A 19,569-nucleotide genomic window follows, 5' to 3' on the forward strand; every position below is an offset into this window, starting at 1 on the left:
GCAGGTGCCCTCACTGGGCCCAAAACGAGGCTGCGCGCGCCTGAGAGGCCCCGCCCCCAAGGCGCGGGCGCAGCCACGCCCCCTTCCCGGTCATTCCCTCTCCGAAGTCGGTTCCACTCCTGTTACAGGGTTAGGGGCGGGGCCAGGAGGGCGCAGGCGCAATGGGCGGCGGAAGTAGCGACTAGGGAAGCAAGAGGGAGAAGGCTTGGTGCTTTGCGAAGGGCGCAGCGCTCCTCCTCCACCTCCTCCTCCCGCGGGAAGCTCGGGGTGGCCGCCAGAGCAGCGGAGCCCAGGCTCCTCCCCTCCCCGCCCCCTGCCCGGGAGCGGCCTGCCTTCCTCTCCGCCCGCCGAGATGGCGCTCGACCCCGCAGGTACCGGGGCGGGAAGCGGGGGTTGCTGAGAAGTCTCGGCCCGGGTCTCTAACCGCGGGCCTGCGGCTGGGGGCGGCCTGGGAACGGTGCCGAGCTCTGAGGTTGCACCGCTTCCGCAGACGTCCCCTCACGCCCGACCGGCCGCCTTCGGCTTCTGGCCGGCCCCAGCTCCTTCCTTGCGGTCATAGGTCATCTTCGTGCTCCTTGGGGTTAGGGTTAGGTGAAAGGCATAGGGTTTGTTGTTTAAATTCTTGACCTTATGTGGCTTACAAACATTTTCCTCCTTAATACTACTGCTCTCTTCATCATCATCCTCTTTTTCGCCCCTTTGGGGCACAGAGTCCTTTGAATATCTAGCCCAACGTGAAAACAATCCAGAGAATCCATCACTGTGGCAAGAATCAGTTTCTCTGGAAAGGATCGCCCAAGTCTTGATCCATGTTATTTTACCTTTCATGCCTCCACCCCACTTCCACTTGCAGGGATAGTTTCCGTTCCCCCTCGAATTCCCGTCCTTACAGAAGCTCACCTGCGGTGTCTTTGCTTTAGGCTGTTTATGTAGGAATATAGTTAGAGAAGTTCTCTTTTGGAGGGAATGGTGATTAGCCCATTTCTTTCATTTTATGGATATGAAAGGTCAAGGCATTGGGAGGAGAAATGGCTTTAAAACTTTGGAGATTCCAAAATGAAAAAGTCACATTGGTGGCCCTCAAGGACAAGGAAACATATGTGTAGCAGACAACACATTTATTGGACACTTTATTATCAAGCTAGGTATTCTTGATTATCCAGCAATAGTATGTGGGGTAGTAGATACTATTTGAGGCTGAGAGAGGATCAGGGAGTACTTTAATTTGAAGCATAAAAGAATTTCCGGAACACGTAATGATCATACCAGTATTGGGCCAGGTGATGGATCCGACTTTATGAAGTTAACAATTGATCTGGACTTTGAAGGATAGAATTTCCAGTGGTTGGATTTGGAGAAGGGGGGGCAGAGTGAGCAAGTGTAGAGGCAGTAAAGTGCACTGTGTGATGTTTGGTTGCAGGGTGAATACCTTGATTTCTTTGGTGAGGGTAGGAGGGGTGTAAATGAAGGATGGGTAAGAGAGTTACCAACCAAGAGGTTGGAAAGTAGATTGAGGCCTATATAATTGTAGTATTTCTGAGCTGGAGTGACATTCAAAGTAATCTCATACAGATGAGGAAATAGACTCAGGGAGGTTAAAAGCTTCCATATGTCTATATTCTTGAATTTAGACAAGGAAGTTTAGAAAAAAAATCTTCATACTTGCTTCTTACTGTCCAGTTACTCTTAACCCACTCCAATCTTGTGTGCCCAAGGCCCCACAGCTAATTGCTGGTAGGGCCAAGTCTGTGTAGAACTCAGATAATTTCATCTCCAGTCCAGTGCTGTGGAGATGCCACCACTTGAGTATTTATTGATCAAACAAATACTTGAGTGCCCATCATATGTCATGTATTGTTCTAGGCTCTAGGAAACTAATAGGACAAACAAGATCCCTGCTCCAAATAGAGCTTGTAGTCTAGTGGTAGAAGAAAGAAGGCAAACACCCCCGCACCCCAGACACACACACTTTTACAGCTTGTGATGAGCGGTATAAAGAAAATAAGCAGTTTCATGTGGTAGAGGGTGAAGAGAGGACTCCTTTAGGTAGCGTGGTTGATGAGGAGCTCTCTGAGGAAGTGTCATTTGAATTGGAATCTGCAAGACTAGAGGAAGCCGTCATGTGAAGAGGTGGGGAAAGAGTATGCCAGGCAGTCGAAGTAGCAGATGCTTAAAATATTTGACTGGAGTGAGGGCCAGAGTGTGGAGGAGATTAAGGGAAAGATATTGGGAAAGTAGGGAGGAGCTAGATGCCGCAGGGCCTTGAAGGCTATGATGAGAAAGCATTTGGACTTTTTCTGATGTTATCAAAAGCCTTTGGAGGCTTTTAAAGAGGACAGTGACATAATTTATGTGTTTACTACCCTGACTGCAGTGGTAGCATACATTGTGGAGGGGTCCTGAGTGGAAGCAGAGAGATAGGTTAAGAGATGGTAGCAGTAGTCCAGGCCACATATTTTAGTGTCTTGGCCTGGGATGGTATTAGAAAAGATAGAAAGAAATGTAAAGCTTTGATAGATGTTTTGGAGGTGAAATTGACAGGAGCTGCTGTTGCATTGAATAAGGGTAGTGAGGGAAAGGGGGGCATTAAGGATAATTCCTAGGCTTTTTTCTTTAGCGACTGAGTGGATGGTGATGGTCACATCTAACAACATGATCATTGGAAACTTCGACAAAAGCAGGGATGGAAGCAAGATTGGAACGGAAAGTAAGAAAGTGGAGTCAGCAAGTGGGAAGATTTTTTAAAAAATTTTCTTGTCTCTTTAAATTCCAGAATACAAATGTATTGAAGTCAGCTTTTTTTTTTTAACTTCATTTTTGTTTGGTTCATAAATTGAAGCATAGGTTCATGTTTTGATATTTCTCTTGCTTTTTTTTAAGTCCACAATGGTATGTTTCCAACTGAGTAGATGTGTTTCTGAGTGGATGAGTAGATAGTTATGCCAAATGAGGTTTATATAGCGAAATCTGTTTTCCCATTGGTTTATATTAGTTTTTTGAGATCTTTATACAAGTTTGATCTTCATTTGGCAGCAGCTTTTAACTAACTTTGTAGAGTCCGTTCTTCTCATGAAACTCTGAACCCAACAATGAAATGCACGTTACATGCTTATTTTTATGTGTAGTTTTATTTAAACTGTTTTCCTTTTTGTTAATGTAGAGGTAATAACAGCATTCTTCGTAAGTTTATCAGCCGTAATTATGTTTGTTATTTTCTCTTACTACTTGATTGCAGAGAGAAAAAGCTGGAGAGAGTATCTAACACCCGGGAAAAGTGGCTGTGGAGAGAGGTTAAATTTTTAAAAAATACTGACGCCTGGCTTGCACTCCCAGTTATTCAGATTTAATTTGCCCAGGCCTCTGACATTTAAAATATTCCATAGGCAGTTTTTGATATGCAGACAGAGTAGAGGAGAACCACTGTTCTGAACTCTCCCGGTTTTATTGATTTGTCCTTCAGCTTTGTTTCCTTGTAAGTTTAATCTTCTCTCTATTCCCAGGGGAAATTCTCCCTACATCTTTAGCCATAAATGGGACCTGTGATTGCATAGTAATGATTCAGAAATATACAGTATAGCTCATTCTCCTATAATAGGACTTAAGCATAGTTAGTCTTATTCCAAGTTATAGTTTCTTTACCAATTTATAACCCTTTCTACAAGTATTATGTATTTTAAAAATCCAGTCAAACTTAGGTGATTGGAAATTTAAAAGCTGGTTTATTTTGAATGTATAATCCATGATCATCTATAGAAATAATGTTTAAAGTGGTGCTTCTTAAAGTAGAATTTTCAAAAAGGTAAAGTTAGTACTTATGCAAATAAAAAATGAATATGTGTTGAAGACTTGCAACTCATTAGTTAGTGAGGGAACCAGTGAAATGTAAAAAACAGTTCAAAAAGCATTTGAGAAGCTAGAGACATAGTTTCATAAATTGCTGGCTTGAGATAAAAACTGGTTAATTTACAACAGTGCCATGAACTAATCTTTGGGGTTATCTTTTCCATTGGTCAGAAATTATTTCTGTCGCTATTTGACAGAATTCTAGAAATTGACCTCTGCCCCTAACAAGTTGTAAAACAGCCCAGTAATGGAAGGTCAGCCCAGTGCTGTACTCAAAGAACACCCGGTTAGGCCTTTGCTATTCCTACATTCCAGATACATTTTCTGACATGATTGCTTTCCTAGATGACAACCCCCAGGAGTCTGGGCCTGATAGTTTTGATTTCTGATTTTCTGAAAACACTGGAAGATTCCTTTCTCCTGTCTTTTTCTCCTACCTTTCCCTCTTTTGGTGGCGTAGGAAGTTTCCCTTGCCCCTGTGGATTAGTGTGGATTTGTTCTCTACTTTTGCACCGTGGAGCAGTGGCAGCATTAGAGGTTTCCTTAATCAAGGATGTATGTGAGTGCCCCTCCACTGGTATTTTCTTCCAGAAATCTAATAAGGGGAAGAAGATGGGATAGTAATAGGGCCCAGGGGGTAGGAAGTGGGGTCAGGAATTTCAGGACAGTCCATGAGTAGACATTTAAGGTGTATGTGTCTTGGGAGGACGTCATTATGGTAGCTCTTGGAATATTTGGGTTGCAGGGCTTCTTTTAGTTCCTGCAGAGATGTAGGTAGATTAGCTTTAGAGGTCTAGTACTTAATGCTAGCACTTATATTTACTGGAAATTTTTACTTTTTAATTTAGACATCTAAACAGATTTGAAGAATCTTTTTTTCTGAGCATTTTGTGATTAATATGTAAAAGGTTATGTAGTTATTAGAAAATTTTGATTTTATTATTGCTTCCATATCTCTACAGGATCTTCTTAGACATCAATTATATTGGTAGCTCAGAGCTAAAATCTGTTCAACTTCTACATTTTATATATCTCTAAACTCAAAGTGTGTTCGCTATAGAAAATACATTGTTTTTGTCTCATTAGATTAATTTAACAACCCCTAATGGTTTGCTCTCTGAAATTTGAAAAACACTGGCTTAAGCAAAGAGCATAAGAAAGAGAGAAGAGTGGAGATCAAAGAGGAGTGTGTTCCGTGGCAGTGGAGGGGTTTGAGTTGTGAATCATGAAATGTGCTGTAAACCATTTCGAGGAGTTTAAATTTTATGCTAAGAACAATGGGAAGACATTGCAAGTTTTTAGGCAAGGGAGTGACATGTAGAACTTTCCTCATTTTGTGTTTATGACTTTTGATTAGATTGGGGTTATGCATTCTCAGCCAAATACTGCATAAGTGGTGATGTGTCTTTCTCAGGGTATCATGTGGAGCTCATGATGGCTGTCTGTCTCTCATAGGTGATGTTAATTCTGATCATGCAGTCAAGGTCTTGTCCCATTTCTTTGCTATGTTTTCCCTCCCTTGCAATTAATAAGTAATCTGTGGGGAGACCATTTAAGACTATGCAAATGTCCGTTCCTCATCAAAAATTCCTCTTTGATTTAGCATCCATCGATGATTTTTGCCTTATTCAGTCTTTCCTATGATGGTTGCAAAGTAATGATTTTCTGCCTCCAGCATTCTATCCGCATTTATTAGATGGTTGTTGACATTTTGCTGTAAGCAGGAGACCACTTGTTTCTTGTTTATTTATTTCTTTATAGATTTATTATTGGTATGGACTCATAGAATTCCTCTTTTTTCAATGGTTTATAATTTGTTACTCTGTAATTATTTGGTGCTCACACTTCCCCAGATTTGGCCAGTGAGCGTTCCTTCTGGGTCCTTGTGATGTGCTTCCATCATTTTTTTGAGCATTTCCTTTTTCTGTCACACAAAATGTCCCTGGCTCATCCTGTACCTACCCTGGCCCATCCACAGAATTAGTCATTTTTCTGACAAGCTCTGCTTCCTTTTATTTGGGCACGGTATTAGAGAACAAGATCTGGGCGCCAGGTGTGAGTACCACTTAGGTGTTTTACATGCAAGTGATTTATGAATGGAGTGCTCTTAGGAAAAAACCTGTAAGGGAGCGAGGGGAATGGAGAGGGAAGGAGAGGAGGCTGAGCAAGGATGTGGCTTCAGGGAAGGCCTGTCTCAGCCTAATCAGATCTGGTGCACAACCAAGTACAAGGTTGGTCCTGCTTTGGAGGCAAGGGAGCTGGGCCTTTGTGCCATCTGTCGGTCAGCGCACCGCAGGAGCTGGGAGAGGGGACAGCAGCAAGGAAAGGTGCACAGTGCTGCCGTGCCCTAGGGCAGTCCTGAGAAGGCTGCAGGTGTGAAGGCTTCGACATTCTCTCCTATGGGAGGCACCAAGATGCTCTGCTACGGGAGGGGTGCAGGAGGGGTCTCCTAAAAATAACTGATTCCAATCTGTTAGGAACCTTAGTTTGAGTAATGAGAGTTTGGATAGTGATGGGTCAGGTAGGAAGGGGTACTTGCACAAATATATACATACACAGGTGTGTGTACTGCATCTAGTTGTAAAGTATCATGGGGTTGTGGTAAAAAGTTTGAATAACATTGGCCTAAGATATATCTAATATATGCCAAACTGTGCTTTGTTTTTTTTTTGCCTCTAGGCCATTTGATGCTGTTTCTTCTTTGTGGAATTTTCCCTGTCTTCCCCGTCCCCAAATCTGTGTAAATTCTTGTTCATTTCTCACACCTCACTTTAAAATCAGTTTCATAGGAAATTTTCCTTGATTGTCACCACCTCTCAGTCTTTCAAATATTAAAAAAAAATTTTGGAGTTGAAAAACCCCCCAAATATCAAATAACCTGTGTATAGAGTTTCTTTCATTCTAGATCTGGAGTTTTTTCCTTGAGAAATAAAATGAAACCTACAGATGTGATGTGTCTGTATGTATCAAATAATTTGAGAGATGAAGAAAAACATGATGTGGAGAATGGGAATATTCTATCTGTGTAGTAAAGAGTAAATATTTTTCATATAATTTCACCTCTTTAAGTTTATTAGAGACTAGATGATTAGAAAGGATAAGCCAGTTAATTACACCTGGACAGTAAGAGATTGCCCACCAACCCCAGGGAGGCACTGTACTGTTATGGAAATGGCACTGAATTGAATTTAGGAGTTAGTAGAGCTGACTTCTTGTTTCAGACTTTGCCATTAACCTCAGGCCCTTAAAATATTCTAAGTGGAGTAATCTGAGGTTTGAAGATGAGGAGTAGGGAGAGTGAGCTATGTCAGATAACTGCTAAGGCTGCATGAAGCCTTAAACTTTTATGATTCTAAATACTTGCAGTTGGTCCCAAGAGGTTCTTGACTCAGCACAGCAAGTTCACCACAGGAAAAAATAACTTCAAGTTTTTGTTTCATTTACTGGATTGGTATTGTTATTTTTGTAGAGAGGTGTTAATAGCATATTTGTAGAAATCTCTAGGTTTATAAATGTCATAAATGCGAGAAATACTACCTTATAGTTAGATAAGAGGACCAAACAAAACTGTGCCCAAGAACGTTGATACCCAAAGTAACCTCCCTCACCATCCCCGATTGCATTTTTACATTTTTAAATAAGGAGATTGAGGGGAAAAAATTTTAAGAATATGGTGTTTACTATCCTACATCATGTTTTTGCTAAAGAACTGTTACCGGGAGGTTTTTACAGATCAAAGGATATGTTAATTAACTAAGCATGATTAATTGAAATACAGTTTCAAATGTTTATGCTGCAGGATAAGGAACTTTGCCTGTCTTACTCATCTTTGTATATACAATCCCTAGCGTGGTGATTGGTGCATAAGTAGGTGCCTAATAAATATTCGTTAACAATGAATATCTGTAATTATCAAATATTGAAACTCTTTTAAATATATCTATCATTTATTAAACAGTTTTATTGCATATTTACCATATGCTAGGAGTTAGAGGGAGTTATAGAGATGAATTAGATATGGTCTTTGACCTCATTAAATTTAAGTTTCATACAGTGGTTCTTAATCTAGCTGCATATTAGAATTATTTGGGGAGCTTTTAAAAATACCAATGCCTGGGTTTTACCCCAGCATTTGTGTTTTAACTTGTCTGGGGTGGAGCCCAGGCATCAGAATTTTATAAAGTCCCCTCAGGTGGTTGTTAAATGCAGCCAGAATTGAGAACATCTGTACCAAAATCAGTCTTAGTCTGCTGGGGCTGCCATAACAACATACCATAGACTGGGTGGCTTATACAACAGAAGTTTATTTTCTCACAGTTTGGGAGGCCTGGAAATCCAAGATCAAGGTGCTGGCTGATTCAGTTGCTGGTTCTTCCCCTTCTTATAAGGCCACCAGTCGGATTAGGGCCCTACTCATATGCCCTCCTTTAACCTTAATTATTTCCTAAAAGCCCTGTCTCCAAATAACAGTCATATTGGGGTTTAGGGCTTCAACATGAATTTGTTGGGGGACACACACAGTTTAGTCTATAGCAACCACTGATCTATCGGGAGAAGAAGATTGCACAGATAGTGTGATGTGATGTGTTCTAAGTCCAGATGTGATTAGAGCCATAGCATTGGTGCATACAAAATCTTGGGGTTAGAGGAAGGAGAAATCACTTTCAGATGCTGGGGTCAAGAAGAACTTTGGGATGGAAGAAGTGTTGAGTTTGTTTTTAAATAAAGTAAACTTTGATAAGAAAATAAGAGGTAGAAGATGGAAAATAAAGACAGAAGACTGAGATGGAGTTTTACTGTACCCGTTATTTGCTAGGTAACGTTGCAAGATTGCTTTGAGCTCTCTGAGCCTCAGTTTCTTCATAACCTGCTCCTGCGTGTGATGACGTTTGTAAAACAATTCCTTCTACCACTCTTTCCTTCCTTTGGCAAATATTTATCGTTCTCCTTCTTTGTGCTAGATAAATTTAAGTTGTTTTTTTGGGTAAGGAGGATAACATAATCACTGGAATGGCAGAATGAAGATTTAAATTGTAGAAATTTTAAGTTGAAAGTGCAGTGTTGGTGAGACTTGGAAATTACCAACAGATGCTTGGAAATGTGGCAGAGTAGTTGGAGATGGAGACAAGCACTGAGAAGTCAGCATAATAAACACCATCTTTAAAGACAGAACTGTGTGGGATTGCCACAAGAGGAATAGGAGCGGATCTTACCTTGGAAGCATTTATACTTTTTCTAGTATTATTACCATTGTATAGAATATTTTTGAAACTCCTTTAAGAATTTGCCTTCAGCCTCTACAGTACATTCGTCTTAATATCCTCATTTTGGCAAATTTTTGTTCAGAAAGTGAACTTGACTTTCAGCCAGGTTACCCAAAGGCAATCTGGTGAGGGTGGTAGATGATCATCCTGGGAAAGGCTACCCCCCAAAAAAGTTATATTATGGAACTGGTTTTCCTGTTAACTCAAACTATCTCTGAAGGCCATACCAAGAAAGATGTGAATGATTTGAGCAAAGGTTGAATTTTTGAAATAAATGAATAACCTCTCAATGTAAAAATAATTACCTCCCTCCATTATGAAAGTGATACATGTTTTTTATGAAATTCTATAAAATATTGTAAGATGAAGAAGAAGAACCAGTAGAGATAGGGTGGTCATAGATTTGAGAATAGTCTGCCATGTTGTAGATGTATATCAGAGAAAAAATAAATCGGTTAGGCATATATTGCTGAGAAGGCACAGTCATGCTGTCATTTATTCCTTTCTCAAATGTCTACTCATAGACATTGTCTCCCATAACACTGCTGATTTTCGATTAGATATCAGTGGGAAATTGTGCTTGTAGGAGAAGATAGTCTTAACGTTTTACCAAATAAAGTAAATGTGAAACCTTTTCATTTAAGAAATTATGGTCACAATGGAGATTGCAGCACATTTCTAAAATTGGCCTGTCTCATTGCATAAGTTGATTTCCTGCTTTGGTATACTTTTAGATTTGTTGTCCTTCTCTGGCCTCATCTTGGTTAAAGTAATGTGGGTGGAAGATGAAGTTTTCACACGTAGCAATCTGCAGAATCTGAGGTCCAAGAAATAGGTGCTTTTGGGAACTGGGCACATCTAGTGTGAACTAGGTATTTATTAACAGTGAAAGCTGATAGGACAAAGAAATTTACATGAAGCATACTGTCATGGGATATAGGTGGCATTTGAGCCAGAAGCTAAGGAGAAACAGGCACAACTACCTCGTTGATGTGCTCTCCGAATTTTGTAAGAGTTTGAGCTTTTAAAAAAAATTAGATTGTTACTGATTGACCTAATATTTGATGTTTACTCTCTTTGAAGGTATTTTTCAGCCAACTGACAAATCACTCCTCTTGCTTTTTTTTTTTAATAATTTTATTTATTTATCTTTTTCCCCAAAGCCCCAGTAGATAGTGGTACATCATAGCTACACATCCTTCTAGTTGCTGTATGTGGGACACGGCCTCAGCATGGCTGGAGAAGCGGTGCGTCGGTGCGTGCCCGGGATCCGAACCCGGGCCACCAGCAGCAGAGCGCGCGCACTTAACCGCTAAGCCATGGCTCTGGCCCACTTTTTTTTTTTTTTTTTTTTGTTAAATAATTTTCTACATGATAGGAACCAGAGAATCAGAATTCCATTTAAAATGAGAAATGTGAAGTTGTGAATTTTGCTTATTCAAAATGATGCTTCTGAAACAAACAGTTGTTTCCGTGCTTCAGCTTAGCTGTGGAAGCTCACATAACCTTGTTTGCTGAAATTCCCTGAAATAGGCCACGGCTCCATGTGTGTAGTAGTGTCGGGGAAGAAGATTTGGGACCTGGGTTATATGATCTTGACATTGCCACTTTATCAGAGGCTTGGGTTATTTCACCTCTGTCGGCCTCCACTTCTTTACCTGCAAAATGGAATCAAAATACTTTTCTGAGAGGGCTGATACGAAGACTATAGGGCGTTCATTGCCCTCATCTTGAGGTTTCACAGACAGAGGCAGGTGGAATATTGGTGGGGGGGATCTCTCCTACTACTGATTTTCTTTTTTGTTTTTGTTTTGTCAGTTCAAGTATGGCTTGAAAGAAAGAAGGTGAAAGGAACACTAATCTTCACTGTCATAATTTTCCCAGTCTAAGTACCTCTGCCAACCCCAGCCCCCTTCCTCATTTTACGCTATAATTATAGCAAAAAGGTATGAGCAGGCTGGCAAGAACATGAAAATTGGTCAGAAGCATCCATATCTTTGTGCTGTTGAGAGAACTGGAGTCTGCCTAGCTTTCTGGTGTGAAGCCCTTAGTGCGACTGTAACAATTGAGAACTCCAGTCTTATTGTTCTGACATGATGCCTTCTGCTGGGGCCCTTCATTTTGAGACCCTTGGATAGCTAGTAAAGAAGAGGGACCTAAAGATAGAAACTCTTGCTAATGAGAACACTATTGCACGTTTACTACAAGCATTTTTCTTGTTTTTCCTCCAGAGTAAACAGTAGCATGGAAATGTCTTCAGGGGCAAATAAATGTAACTAGGAAGTTAAAAAAAAAAAAAAAGTAGCATTGTATCTAAATAAGAATCAAATTAGTTAAATTAGAACATATTAATTATTGAAAAAGCATACCTTGCCCTTTTGGTGTTATTTCTTTCCAGTGAAAGATTATGTTCTATTCTGATTTGCTTCACTGTTATCTTTGTGGATTCATCACAAGTGCTGTTGTCAGTAGCCGTATAGTCTAGTACTGCCATATTGCAAGAACACGTGAGCCCCAAAGCAAAATCTGAGCTAACAAATTCAGCCAGTGAAAAAGGTGAAAATTGACTTTCAGGTGATGATAGAATGTTGAGAAGTTAGAGCTTTGGAAATTTTCGCTGGTGGTGTTATTCTTTATCTCAGTATAAATTCATGTGACTATATAGTAGCAAACTCTTAAAATTTGATTTTTGTTTTGCAGGCTCTTGTATGAATGTATAACATATATGCATCACATTAACATTGAGGGAATCACTGTAATTTTATGAATAAAAAGTGCCATATCTATGATATTTGTAGTGTTGAAGATAGCTTTGAAATATGTATAAAATCACAGTTAGTTAATAATTGATATGTAGTGGTTGGTATGCTACCAGATGGAAAGATCTTTAGCAGAAGAAAAATATTTATATATTTTTAAGTCTGTTATTTCTGTTTTAACACCAAGAGTTTGGAAAATTTAAATCAGTATTCATGTGATTCTAGAATTGTTTCTTTGCCCTAGGAGGTTTTAGAAGAATGATCAGAAGAAGTTCTTGCAAGCCATTTAAAAAAATATGTTTACATAGGAATATTATAACCTAGAATTAATAATATAGGTAAATATCTATTATAATTTACTTTGGAAAAATAGTTCAATATTACAAAGCTATGTCTGTATTCAAAGAACTGATCCAAAAAATTATTGCTTTAGTTATCTAAGACCACTGCAAGATTTATAGAGCAAAGAGTAGATTCATCAGGACACATTACAAATAAGTTGTGTAGATTAAAACTATAGAAGTGAAAAGAAGAGGTAACATTTTGAAGTTGATTTTATAAAATAGATCAGTGTATCACAATATATTTTCCAATCTGTTCAGTAATTATACTGTTATTATTCATGCCTAATTATGATTTATGCTGTAGACAAGGAGAAAAGAAGTGTGTGGAGATAGTCCCAGTTTCATTATTTTCTCTTTAAGTAGACATCAACTTTCCACTCCACAGGATATTCCACGGGCATTTCAAATTCAATGTGTCCACAACTGAATTCCTCTCCTACCTGGTGTTTCTTTTTTATTCTCTATCTCAATGAATGGTCACATCATTTCCCTTGGAGCCAGAAAACTGGGAGCACTCCTTGAATCATGCCTTTTCCTTAGTCCCTTCAGGCCCCCCCGATCTTGTAGGGCCTCCCTCTCAATCTGTCCTTTTCTCTCCACCCGTACTTCCAGTTCCTTCTATAAGCTCAGTGTTCCTTTTCTCATTTTACAGCAGTTCTGGCAAAGCTAAGGAAAAACGGGAGGGATAAATCAATAGTATAGGCCAGAGTTTAGCAAACTATGGCCCTGGGCGAAATCTGGTAAGGCCTGCAAGCTATGAATGGTTAGTAACATTTTTCAAGAGTTGTTTAAAAAAAAAGGAATATACATGACAAAGATGGTTTGTACCCTGAAAAGCTTGAAACATTTACACTCTTGTCCTTAATAGAGCGAGTTTGTTGACCCCTGACATAGGCAATGAAAATTATGAAATTTGGGATATAACTATAGATGTGGTAAAGAGAAAAAAAATCATGTGAACGTCTTCATATCATTATTTTGAAAATTTAGATGAAATGGATAGTTTCCTTGAGAAACATAAACTTACTAAAACTGCAGCTGCCTCAAGAATGAATAAAAAGCCCTTAGAAAATTGCATCAGTAGTTAAAACTCCCCTTGTGTCTGTATGTCTCTCTCACACATGTACGCATACACACTCCAAAACCCAGGCCCTGATAGGTGGTGTATCAGTCAGGGTTCCACCAGAGAAACAACCATATATATGTATATATATACACACACATGCACACACATACACATACATATATACATGGCAAGATATTGGCTTATGGGATTGTGAGAGCTAGTTGGGCAAGTCTGAGATGTGTAGGGCAGGGCAGGCTATCAGAAAGGGCAGTGTTGGAACTCTTGCTCATGAGCTGAAGCTGCAGTCCACAGGTGGAATTCTTCAAGAAAATCTCCTTTCTGCTCCTAAGGCTTTTCAACTGATTGAATCGGGCCCACCCAGATTATCTAGGATAATCTTCTTTACTTAAAGTCAACTGATTATAGACTTTAATCACATCTACAAAATACCTTCACAGCAACACCTGGATTAGTGTTTGTTTGAATAACTGGGGACTATAGCCTAGCCAAGTTGACCCATAAAACTGACCATCACAAGTGTTTTCTACCAAACTTGCAAGGAACTGATGATAATCTTATTTTATACAAAGTGTTCTGGAGAATACAAAGGAAGAGAAAGGTCCTTATTTATTGTTTAAATAATGTAACTTTGATAACAAAATAACATAAAGAGAGGAAAGTCGCAGGCAAACCTCAAGATGAAGATTACGAAAATTCTAAACAAAATTTGAGCTCCCAAGGCAGAGGTGCAGCTAGTTACTACTCACCATTTTTCTAAAGGACATAGCCAGTAAGAATTAAAAAAGAAAGATGCAAAGCTGTCCCTATGATTGTCTACCTAGAAATTGGAAGAGAATCTATTGGCAAGTTATTAGAATTAATGAGAGTTAAGTAAGGTTGTGTTGGTTGTAAGGACTATGTAAAAATTTAGTTAAATCTATATACCAGCAATAAACATGTTGTTTATGAAAAGATACATTTACTGATAGAAATAAATCTAATAAAAGATGAACAGTATATTTAAGAAGAAAATTATAAAACTCACTATCTACTTAGTTATCTAATTTCTGATAGTTATGGGTTAAAGTCATCCACTATAAGTGCAGATTTACATAATGTTTTAAAGCTAACATTATAAATTGAAGTAAAATATACAGTGAAATGTACAGGTCATGAGTTTTGATAAATATATACACCCCAATAAAGACATCTCTGAGTACCCTTCTCAACTCTCATAGATAACCAGTGATATAATTTTTATCACCATAGATTAATTTTGCGTGTTCTTGAATCATGCAGTATGTATTCTGTGTCTGGCCTTTTTTTCTCAACAAAATTTTTGCATGTTGAGTGTATCTTTTGTATTTGGTATTTTGTAGGTATTTTGAGTTCATTCTTTTGTATTGCTAAGTAGTATTCAGGTGGGCATTTAGGTTGTTTCCAGTTTTTGGCTATTAGGAATAATGCTTCCATAAACACTTGTACAAGTTGTTTTCTAGACATGTATTTTCATTTATCATTGGTGAATTAATACCTCGGAGTGGAAAATAGGTTGGGTGTATATTTAACTTTTTAACTTAACAAGCAGTTTTCCAAAGAAGTTTATCATTTCACACTATCACCAGCAGTATGTGAAAGTTCCAGTTGATCCACATTCTCCCTAACATTTGTTGTTGTCAGTGTTATTAATTTTAGTCATTCTAGTAGGTGTGAAATGATATCATGGGTTTCATTTGCATTTTCTTAATGACTAATGATTCTGAACACCTTTTCATGTATGTATTTACAATTTGTATATCTTCTTTTTAAAGTGTCCATTCAAGACTTTTGCCCTTTTTTTGTAGGGTTGTTTATATTTTTGTTATTAATATGTAGGAGTTCTTTATGTATTCTAGATTCAGATTCTTTGTCAGATATATATAGTGCACACTTTCTCCCGGCCTGTGGCTTTCCTTTTAATTTTCTTAATGGTGTCTTTTGATGAACAGCGTATTTCATATTTGATGAAATCAAATTTATAATTTTTTTTTCCTTTCTGTTTAATGCCCTTGTGTCCTCTTTAAGAAATCTTTGTCTACTCCAAGGAATTGAAGGGTTTTTTTTGTTTGTTTAATAGTTTTAGTTTTTACATTTAGGTTTATGATCTGTGGCAAATTAATTTTTGTGGGTTCTGTGAAGTGAGGATTGAAGGGTTCAGGCTGATTTTTTTTTTCATTTTATCCAGGTCTACCACCATTTGTTGAAAATACTTTTATTTCTTCATTGAGTAGCCTTGATGCATTTGTCAAAATAAATTGACTGTATATATGCAGAAGTATTTCTGGACTCTATTTTGTTACATTAATCTGTTTGTCCTAATTATGCCCATGCTAACCCACCTTGATTGCTGTAGCGTGGTACTAAGACTTGAAATCAGGTAGTACAAGTCATCCAAAATTTTCTATTTTAATGTTGTTTTTGCTATTCTAGGTCCTTTGCTCTTTCTTACACATTATTAAACTTTTTTATTATAACTTTATTTTGAAATAGTTTAATACATCAAACTGCAAAATCGAGCAGTTTCCATGTACCTTCCCCCCAGCTTTCCCTAATGATGCCATCTTATATAACCATAGTACACGTCTTCAATGAGTGTGATATTGCCCTGAAAGGGGCCAACATTGGTGTTGAGGGAGAAAATAATCTTACTCTTTTAATGTATAAAGCACTGTTATGCATACAGTACATAAATAGACAATATGTCTGTGATATTAACATTTCATGAGGGACCATTGGGAAAAATTTCTAAAAAGCCTCCTTTAGGGGCAAAAATGTTGGGCCACACTGCTGCAATTCATTGTAACTAAGGAAACCAGGAATTGGCATTAGTATACTACTAACTCAGGTATATATCGTAGTTGAATTTCACCAGTTTTTACATGTATTGTGTGTAGTTTATGACATTTTTATTACATGTGAAGACTCAAATAGCCATGATCACAATCAGCATACAGAACTGTTCTATCACCACAAAGAAAATCTCTCACATTTCCCCTTGATAGTCACACTGCTTCCTCAGCTCTGACTACTGGCAACCAACGATCTGTTTATCATCACTCTAATTTTGTCACGTTAAGAATGTTATGTAAATGGAATCTTGCAATATGTAACCCTTTGAGATTGTTGTCTTTTCATTCAACACAATGCCTCTGAAATCCATCCAAGTTGCTGCTGCTGTTGTATATCAACAGTTCATTCTGTTTTATTGCTGAGTAACATTCCATTGTCTAGATGAACCACTGTCTATCCATGCACTTGTTGAAGGACTTGTTGGGTATTTCTGTGTTTTGACTATTACAAATAAAGCTGCAATGAACATTTGTGTACAGGTGTTTATGTGAACATAAGTTTTCATTTCTCTAGGATAAATCCAGAGGAGTGTATTTGCCGGGTCATATGGCAAGTGTATGTTTTACTTTACACGAAACTGCCCAGTTATCTTCTGGAGTGGCTGTACCATTTAATGTTCCCACCAGCAATGTATGAGATATCTGGTTACTCCGCATCCTTGTTAGCGCTTGGTATATCACATTTTTTTAATGTTAGCCATCTTAATAAGTCTTCAGTGGTATCTTTTGTAACTTTAATTTGGTGTTGTGTCTAATGGTGTTGAGCATCTCTTCATATGCTTATTTGCTATCTGTATATCTTTTTTGTTGTTAGTGCCGTCAGGTTGATTTCCAACTCCTAGCAACCTGTGTAGAGCAGAGTGGAACCCTGTCTGGTATTTTTGATGTACTGTCTAAGTCTTTTGCCCATTTCTAAATAGATTATTGTTTTCTTAGAACTGTCGAATTTAAAGAATTCTTTATATATTCTGGATAAAAGTCCTTATGTCAGATAGGAGATTTGCAAATAATTTTTCCCATTATGTGGCTTGTCTTTTTATCTTCTTAACAGGGGCTTTTGCATAGTGAAAGTTTTTAATTTTGATGAAGTCTAATTTATCGATTTTTTTTTTCTTTTATGGATCATGAGTTTGGTGTCGTATATAAGAACTCTTATTAACTCTGGGTTATGAAGATTTTCTCCTATGATTTAGAAGTTTTTTTCCTTTAACTTTTTATTTTGAAATAATTATAGACTCACAGGAAGTTGCAAAAAATACTATATAGAGTCTAATGTGCCCTTCACACTGCTTTCCCCAATGGTGACATCTTATATAACTCTAGTACAATATCAAAAGCAGGAAATTGAAGTTGCTACAGTATTGTTAACTATAGATCTTCTCAGTTTTCACCAGTTTTTATATGCACACGTATTCGTGTGTGTAGTTCCATGCAATTTTACTCCCTATTCCTGTTCTTAGAGGGAAAGCACTTAGTGTTTTACCATTAAGTATGATGTTAGCTGTAGGTTTTTTGCAGACACTTTTTATTAGATTCAAGAAGTTCCTTTCTATTCCTAGTTTATTGAGAGTTTTGTTTGTTTTTAATGAGTGGGTGTTGAATTTTGTTAAATGTTTCTTTTGTTTCAATTCATGTGACTGTAGGATTTTCCTTTTTTAGACTTATTCATATGATAGATCACATTGATTGATTTTCAAATTGTGAACCAGCTTGCGTCCTTGGAATAAACCCAACTTGATGTGGTGTATTTTTCTTTTTATATATCGCTGGATTGGATTTGCTGATATTTTGTTGAGGTGTATTGCGTCTATAGTTGTGAGGGATGTTGGTTGGTGGGTTTTTTTTTTTTTTAAGATTGCCTTTGCTTTTGGTTTCAGAGTAATGCTGGCCTCATAAAATGTGTTAGGAAGAGACTATTGAATTGGTGTTATTTGTTCTTTAAATATTTTGTAGAATTTGCCAATGAAGCCATCTGAGCCAATTTTATTGATCTTCCTGAAAAAACAAGCTTCAGTGTGATTATCTCATTTGTATTTCTATTGTCAATTTTATTGATTTCTGCTCTGTATCATCTTCTTCTGCTTGCTTTAAGATTCATTTTGTCCTTTTTTTTACTTGCGTCAGGTGGAACCTTAGATCATTGGTTTGAGACTTTCTTTTCTATTATGAGCATTTATTGCTATAAATTTCCCTGTAAGCACTGCTTTAGCTTTATCTTACAAATTTCGATGTGTTGTGTTTTCAGGTTAATTTAGGTAAATGTATTCTTTTGTTTCCCGTGATACTTCCTCTTTGACCTATGAATTATTTAGAAGTGTGTTGTTTAATTTCCGAGTCTTAGGAGATTTTCCTGTTTTCTGTTATTGTATCTAGTTCATTCCAATATAGTCAGAGAAAATACTTTCAGTTTTTCAGTATTCCACTTGATTTATCTGTAGTGTTTTTGAATTTATTTCTTAGTTTTTAGTGGTTGCTCTAAAGATTACACTACACACATAGTTTATCACAGTCTACAAGCATCAACATTTTATCATTCAAGTGGAATGTAGATTTCTTACCACCCCCAAAGTCGCTTTACCCTCTCCCCTTTATGATATAGTTTTCTTTAATATTACCTCTGTATACATTGAGAATGCTATAATTTTTTCTTCTGTCAAAAACAGTTTTTAAAACTCAAAAAAAGGAAAACAGTTTATTACATTTACCCTTTCTGTCACCCTTTCTTCATTCCTGTTGTTCTGAGTTTCCTGTTGTTACTATTTCCTTCCTGTCTGAATAGCTTCCTCTAGCCATTCTTTTAGAACAGATCTCCTGGCAAGAAATTACCTTAGCTTCTCTTCCTCGAGTTATCTTTATTTCATTTTCAATGCTGAAGAATGTTTTTGCTGGATATAGAATTCTTGATTGACAGTTCTTTTTTAATAGTACTTAAGAATATTATGCCACTTCTTTCTGGCCTCTGTGGTTTCTGACGAGAAATCCTTTGTCCTTTGAATCTTTGTTCTATATTTTTCTCTGATGCTTTCAAGATTTTTCTTTGCCTTTCATTTTAGAAATTTGATTATGATGTGTATGGGTATGGGTTTCTTTGGGTTTTTATTATTTTCTGGAATTTGTAGGTTTATGTCTTTTGCCTAATTTGCAAAGGTTTCAGCCATTATTTCTTCAAATATTTTTTTCAGCCCTGCATTCTTTTTTTCTCCTTTTCTCAGACTCTGGTAACATGGATGATAGATCTTTTCTTTTTTGCCCCACAGGTCCTTGAGCTTCAGTTCATTTTTTAAAAGCTATGTTCTCTCCTTTTCAGATCAAATAATTTCTATTGAATTATCTTCTAGTTCTCTGATTTCTTATTATATTATCTCCATTAGATTTTTGTATATTAATCTTATATCTGGAAACGTT

General features: G+C 37.5%; 1 protein-coding gene across 2 annotated transcripts in view; it reads left to right on the plus strand.

Moving 5' to 3' along the window:
* Window positions 1–243: 243 nt before the first annotated feature.
* CMC1 (C-X9-C motif containing 1) overlaps window positions 244–19,569 on the plus strand; it is an 82,463-nt gene continuing 63,137 nt past the window's right edge. Inside the window, exon 1 of one of the 2 annotated variants that reach the window (XM_058554133.1) lies at window positions 244–371. In XM_058554133.1, coding sequence (XP_058410116.1) covers window positions 353–371 — 19 coding nt within the window. In that variant the 5' untranslated portion in view covers window positions 244–352. The remainder of the gene's footprint in view (window positions 372–19,569) is intronic. The other variant, XM_058554141.1, reaches the window with a different exon arrangement.

The sequence above is a fragment of the Diceros bicornis genome, chromosome 2 (genome assembly GCF_020826845.1).
Source record: "Diceros bicornis minor isolate mBicDic1 chromosome 2, mDicBic1.mat.cur, whole genome shotgun sequence".
In the NCBI taxonomy this organism is placed as follows: Eukaryota; Metazoa; Chordata; class Mammalia; order Perissodactyla; family Rhinocerotidae; genus Diceros; species Diceros bicornis.